This window comes from Urocampus carinirostris, chromosome 5 (assembly GCF_059441175.1).
Source record: "Urocampus carinirostris isolate Australia breed hairy pipefish chromosome 5, RoL_Ucar_1.0, whole genome shotgun sequence".
Lineage (NCBI taxonomy): Eukaryota > Metazoa > Chordata > Actinopteri > Syngnathiformes > Syngnathidae > Urocampus > Urocampus carinirostris.
Window position 1 is genome coordinate 27,115,308 of NC_142353.1, and position 12,431 is coordinate 27,127,738.

The 12,431-nt window shown below is 37.4% G+C and overlaps 1 protein-coding gene across 1 annotated transcript; it reads left to right on the forward strand.

The window, feature by feature from the left end:
• Positions 1-1,874: 1,874 nt before the first annotated feature.
• Positions 1,875-3,685, forward strand: cox7c (cytochrome c oxidase subunit 7C). The gene is made up of 3 exons (XM_088335128.1): positions 1,875-2,021; positions 3,381-3,510; positions 3,589-3,685. The coding sequence occupies exons 1-2, from the start codon at positions 1,947-1,949 to the stop codon at positions 3,495-3,497; spliced, it is 192 nt and encodes a 63-aa protein (XP_088191254.1). The 5' UTR covers positions 1,875-1,946; the 3' UTR covers positions 3,498-3,510; positions 3,589-3,685.
• The last annotated feature ends 8,746 nt before the right edge of the window (positions 3,686-12,431 follow it).

Sequence of the window (12,431 nt, forward strand, 5' to 3'; positions counted from 1 at the left end):
CTATAAGCCCTTTTACCTCGTTTTATCTCACTTTTATATCACTTTTTGGGAATGTGATGGCGAACATATAACCAAAACCACTTTGTCTTGCATTTGTTAGGAATGTGATAAAACGGTAATGCACACTGCATATAAATCACTTTTGAGCAGGTAACATGTTTATTTTGCCTTTTTCTACTCAAATCGCTCGTATTGAAACTGTTATGCACTCTTCCATAAAGCTTATTTCAGCATAATAAGCTTTATGGTAGACCATAAGAGTTCTCAAAAGTGATTTATATACGGTGTGCATTACCGTTCGATTACATTCCCAACAAATACAAAGACGGAATGGTTTAAGTTGTATAACATTCCCAACAAATGCAAGACGAAGTGGTTTTGGTCATTTGTTCGCCATTACATTCCTGAAAAGTGATATAAAAGTGAGATAAAACAAGGTAAAAGTGCTTATAGTAGCTAGGGGATGCAAATCTCGGCAGGGATGCATTTCTCCGCATAACACCGGCTCTCGGTATGTTGGGTAGCTAGCTCCCACTTCCAAGCTGTTTCGTTCCTCGAATGACACAAGTCTGTTACCGCCGCACTCGCCAACGCACCCTTTCTTTCGGTGCATTAGTAAATACTATATTTGTGATTGCTGTCTAACTATGTGGTAGTCCTTATTTTGAATGGTGACATTATCCCAAAAGATACACGTTACGAACTCGGAGGAGAGCGAAATACTGTGCGTGGGCACATGCTGCCGTTAGCGTTCTTAAGCCAAAGGAACACACCACTTTTCAAAAGCACTTTTCAACATCAGTCACGATGACGCCGGCGTAACAGCAGAAAATGTCAAGAGTTAGATTACCCCGTTACTGAAAAGATAATGCCGTTTGAGGTGATTAAGGGCTATACAAATAAACATGACTTAACTTTACTTCTTTTTTTTTGTATTTATTGATTGTTTTTATTGCTTGTTATTATTGATTTAACTGTTTCATTCTGTGTAGAGTGACTTTGGGGGTCCTGATTTGCGCTTAGAAATGTAATGTATTATTATTATTATTATTACTATTATCATTATTATTATTTGTAGTAGTAGTAGTAATAGTATTATTATTATTATTATTATTGTTATTATTGGCATTGTAATAACGAAACAAAAGTAACAGACATTGCATTATTATTTTGGTAAATGTTCTGCATTTACATAGCGCTTTTCAAGTCAACGAAGACCTCCTGAAGCGCTTTACAATGTGCTTCACACTTACCTATTCAAACACCAATAGCGGCCATGCAGCCATGCAAGGCGCCGACCTGCTTATTGGGGGCAAGGACACTTAAAATATTTTGTGTTGTTTATTATTGTATTCACTCAAGGATTTGTCGGCAGTAATAATATTTCATTTTTATTGATATCAATGATAATAATATTTAAGATCAAATTGATAGTTTGCAACTCGGTTGTCAGGACTGTACAGTAATTAATGGGGACCAAAACCACCTGCAAAAAGTGAAAATCCGCGAAGTAGCGACGCCCCTTCAAAAATGCTTAAAAAAAAGTGTTTGTTTTTTTTTTTTTTTTAATTATTTTATTTCATTATTATTATTTTTTAGACCCGGCTAAAATGGGGACCAAAACCACCCGCAAAAGTGAAAATCTGCGAAGTAGCGACGGCCCTTCAAAAATGCTTAAAAAAAAAATAATAATTTTTTTAAAAATACATTTTTTTTCATTATTTTATTTTATTATTATTATTATTATTATTATTTACTAGACCGGCGAAGCTCTGAACCCGGGAACGTGGAACCGCAAAGTAGCGAGGTCCCACTGTATATCCTAAACGTAAGCGGGACTACATTTACCATGAGGACTACCGTTTTCCCAGCAGCCTCTCTTCCACGCATGTACAGTACAAATCCTTCCCAGACACAAGGTCGCAGTAGCAAAACAATACTTCGCCATGTTTGGACAAGCTGTGAGACGATTTACGACGTCCGCCGTTCGTTCTTCGCATTATGCCGAAGGACCGGGAAAGGTAAATCCAATTATTGCATTCGTAACATGTGAAGAATCTTTAAAGCGGTCTTTTGTGTCGGGACTTAGTGTTGTGTCCGGGTGACTTGATAGCTACATCGCTAACAGCTAACTAGCTTGCTAGTTAAGGTAACTTGGAGGTCATGCAGTAAACTCTATACTGTATATACAATTATTATTTTAGGCAAAATGACGGTTACCTAGTTAATGCTAATATTTCATTATTTCTCAACATTTGAAACTGATAACCCGAAGTCGGTTTGCCTAGCAGTTAGCATAAGCTTTAGTGCTAAATAGGCTTATCCGTTCTATCTCCCTCTCCGTGGTATTGGCAATATGGTTTCCGTCTTTAAACGTCTCATGGTTTATTGAGATATAAAAAGTTGCAGTCTTCTGCAATAGCTGATTCTAAATGTCATTCAGGCACCTTCATGACATTGATGTTCTCTTTGTTATACAATGTAATGTTACTTTAGAACTTCCGTCATGGCTATTACAATTTCGAAGCGAGCACATAAACATTTATCATTTCTAAATATTCTACTGAAATGTCACTATTTAGGCAGACCCCAAACATGGATCCTTTAGAGGTGGGAATCGCCAAGTGAAATTGACATAAAAAGGGGATCGACACCTATGGTAATTGTCTCTGAACCACTGGTATCCCAAATAAAAACATAAAAAAACACAAATCACCAAGTACTAATTTGAGCTAATGTGCAATGTTCACATGTATTTACAATTTTAACCATGTGTGTGTAGGAAAAATGAAATGTATTTACTTCTGGTTTGACGTGACTAAAATTGGTTCAGTGGAGTAGTGGGTAGATAATGTAGGTTTTTAGATCAGGGGATGGTGTGATAATAGTCTGTAGTTTTCACTTGTCTGGTTTGTGCCCTTTGAGTCTCCTTGTGATTAAGGGCTATACAAATAAACATGACTTGAAGTATTAGTCCATGATCTTTGATTTTGGGCTTGCAACTCAACATGGGTAACCATTTGTGTACCTCGATATTGCTTGCCAAGTTTTGTTTCCATGGTTGCTGTATTTTTGCTTCCCTCCTTAGCACCTCAGCTAGCCTTGGTAGCCATAATAAATGAATTCAGTGCACAAACTACAGTATTGTTAGTCTTTGTCGCACACAAGATTTTTGGGGCAAAATAATGTGTTGATGTCATATAGTGAAGGGTAAATGCTGTGCAGAGCGGCCATAAAATATCTTCACTGTAAAGTGAAAATCCCAGGCATCAACTGTACCTGTTTCATTGCAATGGTGGATGACAGAAGTTGATTGTGCAGTTCAATGAAATGCTATGCTGAATCTATATTTTACATTAAAATGACTGACCTTTTTACAGAACCTTCCATTCTCAGTGGATAACAAGTGGCGTCTGCTGGGAATGATGGTGGTGTTTTTTGGCAGCGGTTTCACATTCCCGTTCCTGGTGGTCCGACATCAGCTCCTGAAGAATTAAAATGTCTTCTGAGGTATTGAGTTTCCAGTGTTGCAGTTTACTGTTATCATTATCAAACATTAATTACTATGTTCTTTCTTTGTTTCGCCAGGCCGTCTACAAGAACATAATGTTGTCATCTGACTTCTACCTAGTAGACCAGTGGGGCTCTCTTATGTCTTTGTAAATAAAATTCTCTCAAATATGAACATGACTTTTCATTTTTAATTTTTTGAATGTGTTTAAAGGTGAACAGAATGAATAAGTGCTTTGCCTTTCAGTGCAAAGTATGAAAAATATAAGATAAAAATGTGTAAAAAAAAAAACACGTTTTTTTCAAAGTATGATTACAGTTATTAATTTTTCAATGTAGTCTCTCCTTTTGAAAAAAAGTACATTTTATTTATGACTTTGATTAACAATTTCACACATAATGTCATGTTTATTTGTATAGCCCATTATCGCAACTTGTCTCAATGGGCTGTACAGACCACAGATTATTGCTAACTACAGACTATTATACCAACCCCTGATATATAACCTACATGAGGGCAAGGACAAACTCAAACCTCAGCATAAGGAAAATGAAACCTTGAGAAGGGATGCTGTGTTGTTGAATTTAAATTTGTTGTGAGGAAAATATGTTAAAATTGTTATGTATTTAATCATCTTTTTTGTAGATTTATACATATTTTTTATTTCCTATGTGTTATGTATAAAAATGTAATTTTTTTCTTATTCTTTTATCTTTTTTTTTTCCTTTTCTAATTGTATTTTTTTCATTTGTTTTTTGTTTCCGTTTTTTTTTTTTTCCCCCTTCTCCGCCTAATTACATAATAATTAAGAATTAATGGATTAAAGCAACAAACAACTCACGAAGAGCCGTTTGGGACCTGAAAGAGCACGCTTTACTCAACTGACTCAAATACTGCTCAAAAAAAATTATTTGATATACAACAACTTTTTTTAAGGTAACGAAAATTGTTACTCTCCTGGTAATTAGTTACTTTTACTAAAGAGTAATTCCGTTACTAACTCAGTTGCTTTCTGGAAGAAGTGAAAGCCACAAGTCATGCAATGATCATTGTACGATATGATACTCAAAGGTTTCCCACCAGTGATTTAGCATCAAAAGAGGGATGGGCACCACCAGGCTGTCTTGCCCAAGACACACCACAGGAAATGGTGCCCCTTCCACCCTAGTGTTTAACGGATCCATACCATTAGTTTTGTCACATGTAACTGCTCGTCAATGCTGAGGTCCGGCTCATCTCTGAGCATGACACTTCTCACTGAAGAACAACGGCGACCAGATGATGAAGGTGCTGTATCTGAGACAGATCAGAAGGCTTCTGCTACCTGTAAACATGGAAACCAGTACGATTCACGTGGGGGACCCCGAAAAAAATGCCTAACAAACGACAGAAAGTGGTGCCCCTACGGCCCTTGTGGTTAAGGGATCTGTAAACCCTGAACTCTGAGTAACTACAACTAACTACTTTTTTAAAGTAACGTGCATATCACACTTTTTCCTGCAGAAAGTGAAACATGCTTCAAAAAGCACATTCATGTTATTTTTGGACTAAGAATCAAAATTAAGTCTAGTATTCACCCGCTCTAAACTAGCTTTAAAAAATTAAGCAGTGGGTAATGTTCATGTTGCCTCCTGACTGCTTTTAGGTGAACTTTCACTAAATGACTTTCGTTCAATTAACCTCAGGGCAATTGTCTTTGGAGGATTACATTATTAAAATGGAAGTAGTTGACCAAAAACAATCTGATGATGTGACTCAAACCATTTTGTGTTGCAAACTCATTTTTAATAGTGACTCTCAAGTCCGCCATTTTTTTCCTCACGGGGATGAAATATTCGACCGTATTTGAAAGCAACCAATATTCATATTATTACACATGTTATATTGGGTATTTTTTGTATTCTATATCTATTATTTTAATTTTTAACATGGGGATACTGCTGGAAATGTAAATTTCCCTACGGGGATGAATAAAGTACCTACCTACCTACCTACCTATCTATCTATCTTTAATGAAATTTTATCTGAAGTAGAATAAAAAGATGAGATCATATTTTAGACGTTTATATTTTATGTTATTAAGAATTAATTAACCATGAATTGCTGTTATCTATTTTTTTTTAAACAAATAAGTCGGTTTTATTTTGCACTGCTGAGCTTCTGAAATGTTTTTTAAGTAAAACCCAGTGTGACAATTTAATAAATAATAATAAAAAAAATAATTGAATATTTAATTACATAAATTTTTAAAATGTTCTCATTTAATACATTTTTGGAGCTTCTGCGGATGTAATATGTCATGCATGCCGTTCTGAGCAGTATAGTAACCCTTTGTGGCATGCAAAGACTTAGTCACTCGAAACGCACGGCAACTTGACCCTCTAAAACCCTCCCCCATTTTAATTCTACGGAGGATAACATCACTGTGTCCAATTTGTTGCCACTGATAAAGTGGGGCATCACCTCAGGATGTTAAAAGCTCCACTCGCAAGTTTAATGCCGGATAATAGATGAAACATTTATAGCATAAATGCACTTTTCTCAGCAAATAATGTGATTTTCCACTCCATTTAATCCCAAATTTGTACTTTCTAGAGGCGCAAAAGCACATCCCCAGTCTGCGTTTTTCATTTTGTCAGGCGGAAGAAAAGAAGGGATCTAAATATGGAAATGACTTTGCTTTTAAATAAAGGAAGTCAAACTCAGTCTGCTTGGTGAAAATGGGGGAAAATATTCAAATATTTAAGCTAAAATATTGTTATAAAAATAAAAGTATGGAAAAATAATACGTTAAATTATATATTCACATGTTTGTGAATTTCATAATAATTATCATTTTTGTTTTGGTTAAAAAATTAAACACATTTTTTTAATCCCTTTAATTATCTATTTTATTCTGATTACAAAAAACTAGTTGAGAATAACATGACTCGAAAAGGTTCTATGATTTTAAAAATATAGAGACAGGATCCTGAGCCCGAGTTCAAGCCCAGGTCTAAAATGTCAATCATTGTGTTTGGGTTGGAGCCTGCGATGCTACTTGGCACGTGGACGCGGGTTGCGCTGTGTGAGAGATGGATGGAATCCATCGATCAAATCCTCCACAAAGAAAAAGAAACAAAGAACATTGATGGGTGGATATTTTAAAAGAGGTTAAAGAAACGTTTTACCTTCTGAGTCCTCGCAAATAATATATGAAAACTCAGGTTTTCTTCAGGCCCAGTCCCGCAATCAAGTGAATTCGTCGGGCTCAAGGGCCAGGGTGGGTTGGTCTACTAAATTAAATGGGAAAATAAATGTCAGTAATTCCACAAACTAAGCATGAATTCTCCTTAGCTAACGAAGATCGAGTCAAATGGGAGGCCGTGCAAAAGGGAGGTGGTTTTGTTCTTTCGCGGCCAGAAGTGACATCGTTAAAGTTCATAGAGTCCATCCTTGCCAAATTGCAAAGAAAATCCACAAGCCTCCGTCTTTTTTCTCTGGCAAATGGCATCACCGAGGCCCACATTGCCGGCCTTTGAGAGCTCTTAAGAAGCATGGGTCAAAAAAGAATGATCAACACTAAGGATGTCTCATTACTTGGCGAAATCAAGGAAGCTTCTGAAAAGAAATCGGCGGCGGCATGAGCCGAGGAACGATATTTCGAGATCACAGGGAGCGCAATTTTTATGTTATGTATTATGCAGTGTTGACTGTCTCTCACGAGGCACTCACGTCAATCGCCCCACAAGCCGAGATAGGACAAATTAAAGGTTGCGAGAAGACTTAAACGTGGCCTCAAGTGAAAACAAATAAAGGTTTGTGGAAATATAAGATACATTCTCTGTTCAGAAATGTAGTTAAAACCAATTCATACATGTTGATCCTTTGAGCTGGATTTCAATCAGATAAGGGTGAAGGGTTTATGTCTCGCAATTCAACTTTAGGGTATTTTGGGGGGTTTAATTTTGAACCACACACAGCAAATGCATGGTGTATTTACTAAAATAATCACATTTACTGGTATGAAAGCCAATGTATAAATATGAACTTTTTTCCCAAAAAGAAGTATTTGGAGATTCAAAATCCTGCCACGATTCAACAAAAATAACTAAATTATTTATCTGGTTTTACCTATTTCAATTTGTAATTGAATTGGTGTCAGGCACCGTTATTTCTAAATTATTTATTATTAATGCTTTATAATTCTTAGTCAGGCCTTAAAACTACATTATTCCTATGAGTTTATCAACCCATATAAAACAAAGCTTATTGAAAATAACGTCAAACTATTTCCTCCCATAAGAACAGTTTGTTAAAACCAATACATACATTTGGTCCTTTGAGCCAGATTTCAACCAGTTTAGGGTGAATCATTTACTCTACTTTGGAGTCTTTGTATATACATAAGCATGCCCTTTTGGTAAATATAAAGCAAGTATTTGGTCATATAAAATGCTGTAAACATTAATCAAAACTAACTAAATTATTTTATTTCATGTATTTTATTTTGTAAATGAATTGGTGTCTGTCTCCATTATTTTGGAATAATTTTGTATTACTGTAGTCTCTCGTTTGTCAAGGTTAATGGGGACCAGAACCTCCCGCGATATGTGAAAATCCACAAGCAGGAATAGTTGACCCGGCAATGTGGCCGCACAATGTTGTTCTTTTAGGTGGAAAGAATGGTAAAAGAGCATTTAATCTGATACATTTAAAAATAATAGATTTACAAATATGGGAAGTAAATATACCTTTGTCCTTTTATTTGTTGCATTTTGCACTCTTGGGCTATCATAGTCAACCATGGAGGCTCGATAAATAAATGTCATCATGAAAAGTATCATATTTTTAAATTTAAAAAAAAAAGCAATTCGTTTTTTTATCTTTTCTTTGAAAAAATAACGAGTATGTATAGTATAAATACACACACACACACACACACACACACACACACACACACACACACACACACACACACACACACACACACACACACACACACACACACACACACACACACACACACATACATACATACATACATACATACATACATACATACATACATACTGTTGGGAATTAATATTATAATGTATCATTTACCAAAAATGTTCGATTTAGTTATCTGACTCCATTAACCAAACACAACCTACATTCACCCAACAATTTATGTGCGCTCGTTTTTTGACTAAAAAGATGAACAGGAAAGCTTATTGGATTTTGGCACTGTCAGGCTTCCATATGGAAGCCGAGGAGTGCCCAAATCCAATCAAATAGAACACCCTGTTGGAATTTAAAAAAAAAACGTTATTTGTTTTAAGCATTTTTTTAATCTATCGATTAAAAGATTTATTGGATTAAATATGTCATATTTTTTGCATTTAAGAGCACTATACTTTTCGTAATAAACAGGTTGCTTTTATTTATTGTATTTTGGCACTCTTGGGCTTCCATAGCTTTTCCCATGGCAAAATATATGAAGGGAAAAAAAAGGTGCCTTACCATTGACTATTTATTTATTTATTTCCACACCAGCATTTGCATCTTCATTAAAAGCAAGCGGACTCATTATTGTAATTGTGCCGAATACTTCACTTTCCCGCTCTAATTAAAACAAAGTACGCTCATTAAAGATCAATTCGGTGCCATTTTGTACTCGTTCCCGGATTGCTTAACGTCATGCATGCTAATAAAATAAACGCCGTCTCCTCATTACTGCGGAAGATCTCCGTTGCGGCAATAACTTTGAAGATTTGTCCAAGTGGCCGAGTAACGGCTAGTTTATGTAGCAAACACATCGCTCCCCCTCCATGATAAGTCGCAATGTTAGCTACATCTGTGGCCGTTTATTGCAGCCTTTTTCCATATGCTGCTTAATTATATGACTCATTTGCACTTCAGAGCAGAATATTAAAAAGCTTGGCCAGGTGCAGCCATTTCAACCAAAGCTTGTGAATCACATACAACCCTTCAGCCTTTTGAATACGTCCCGATATACGAAAATGATAACATTTAATGATTATACATAATAAAATAAGGAATTATTAATTTTTGGTGCAATTCTTATCCTCTGTGTCCCCTAATAAAGCATGTTTATGCACTTGCTACTATTTTTACATGTATTGGTATTGTTAATCAAGATATTTATTCAATCGATTTAGGGTAGCAATTGTAATAACATGATAATTACCTTGTAATAAGTCTGCAGTGCACCATGCACAAAGTTAGTACTGATTTTAAATCACGAAAGTGTCATGATTACTGATTACTGATTACTGATTACTGCGGCTGCCCTATTGGCGCCAACAGCCCTGGTCGCTAATTGGTTCCCTGACTCCTTTTAAACCCACGGCTTCCAAGAGGAAGTGTCAGGGTCGCCATGGCGACCAGTCTGCCGCGCCCCCGAACTCAAGCTGAAGCAGATCAGCTGATTGCTGGTCTGCTACTTAAGGCTGGGTTGTGGGTTTGGCGGGCGCTGGCTCATTACACATTCCCCGGTCTGCTATGCCTTGTCCTGTTTTAGTTTTTTAAAACATTTTCCGTCTGTTATGCCCTGTCCTGTTGAGTTCGTGCCGGAGGAACTCTGTACCGTTCTGTTCTGATTGTAAGAATGTTTTTGTTTGTCTTGTCCCTGACTTTTGGACAACTTTTATTTTGTTAAATAAAACTTATGGATCGTCACGCAATTGAGTTCTCCCTTCCTGCCTCCTGCCTCCGTTCTGGTCCGATCACTCCTTCCACTCCACTCCGCCTCGTGACAGGAAGCTGTCAGACCGTCCTGCGAACCTACGCTTTTGCTAGGCAAGCTCCGTACCTTCCGACAATCTCCTGCCCTGTTTTGTCCTGCCTGTTACCTGTTGCCGACCTGTTTCTGGACCCGTTTCTGCCCTGCTCTTCCGTCCCGGCCATTGACCTGTTTTGCCCTGTTTCCTGCCTAATACTTGTTGCCGACCTTTTTTCTGGACTCGTTACCTCCTTTGCTCCCCCCTCCCGGCTATCGAGCAGCTTTCCTGCCGCCCACGACTATCCTAGCTACACAAGGAAGTGCCACTTCCGCGTTCCTGCCATCAGCTACCCGTGTCCGATGATCATCGAATCGTGGAAGCAAGCTCTGCTGTCTTTCTCAATAAAACTGAGTAAAACGAACGCTATTGGATCCTGTCTCAGTTTCTGGCTTGTGACAGAATCTTGATTGTATTTAAAGTAGTCCACCATCTACACTATTCTAAGTCCAGGCTACACTGTTTCTATCCTTTTGTTTCTCCACTGTGTGACCCGTACAAAATGTCTGAAATTAGGCTATCCCATGCTTTTTGGTCCTGCCCCTCTCTGACTGGATTCTGGTCCAAAATATTTGACTGGTATGCAAAGGCCTATGACAAACCCCTACAAACAGAAGCGGATGTAACCATTTTCGACTGTTCACAGTCAACAGAAGGCCTTCCTGTGTCTACTCAGCACTCACTAATGCTGGGAATGCCTCTTGCCAAAAGATTGATTCTGGCAGAGTGGAAGTCACCCATTTCTCTTTCATTTCCTGGGTGGGTGGCTGACATGCTGCCGGTCATTCCGATGGAAAAACTGAGATTTGTGAGGATCGGCTCAGCCAGGAAATTTCAGACAAGCTGGGAGCCATTTTTCACTGCCCTGGACAAAGCTAAGGTGGACTAAACAAATGAATGTATACCCCATCTTCTGCTCATAGAGGATCTATTATAGCCTATATGGCATTTCGTGTGAGAACTGTACTATGGAGCAGCCGTTATTTTTCTTTTGTGTTTTTTCTTAACATGTCTGAGCCTGTCTATTTGTTCTAAAATGCAAAATATAAATAAAATATAGATATAAAAAAATGATTGTGTTACTCGCAAGGGCGGCAGTAGCTCAGGAGGTAGAGCGCTCGTCTTGGGATCAAGGGATCCCAGTTCAAATCCCGGCTTGTCCGTGTTACATGTCGAAGTGTCCTTGGGTAAGACACTGAACCCCCAATACCCCCAATAAGCAGGTTAGCGCCTTACTTGGCTGCACAGATCACGGCCTCTATTGGGAAATGTGAAGCACAATGTAAAGCGCTTTGGAAAGTCATTGACTTGAAAAGCGCTGTATAAATACAAATCATTTCATTTGAACTTGTGTATGACTGGTGCAATTTATACTCCAGTGGGGTTTATACACGTTTCTCTTTTTCTTATGCATTTCATAGATGGTTCAACCTGTACTCCAATAGTACTTTTTGTGTTGTTTTCCTTCTTTGTTCCGTATTCAATAGCTGATGCAACTAATACTCTAACGTGAATTATATATGTTGTTTCCTTCTTTATGATATATTTTATGGGTGGTGCAAAGGAGATTGAAGTGCAACTTGTTCTAATGGCTTTTCCGGTTTAATAATATATTTTATGGCTGGAGGAAATTATATCCCAGTGTTACTTTGATATGTATGATATGTTTTCCTTCTTTAATATTTTCCAAGATAGTTGGCAAATGGAGGTATTAGCACAGGAGGTTGAGCGCTTCTCTTGGGATTAAGAGGTCACAGGTTCGATTCCTGGCTCCTCCGTGTTATGTGTCGAAGTCTCCTGGGGCAAGACACTGAATCACTTCTGTCCCTGATAAGTAGTTATCAGTTAGTGTGTAAAAGGGAAAAGTGTAAAGCACATTGTAAAGTGATTTGGGAGGTCTTCATTGACTTGAAAAGTGCTATAAAATGCAGACCATATACATTATGAATTATGAATACTCTGGCGTGACTTATATACATTTTTTCTTCCTTTATCATGTATATTATGGCTGGTTCGACTTATACTCAGGAGCAACTTATATATGTTATTTTTTTTTTACCATGCATTTTATGGCTGATGTAATTTACACTCCACTGTATCTTATATACATTTTTGCCTCCTACGTATTTCATGGCTGATGTGAATTATATTGTTTT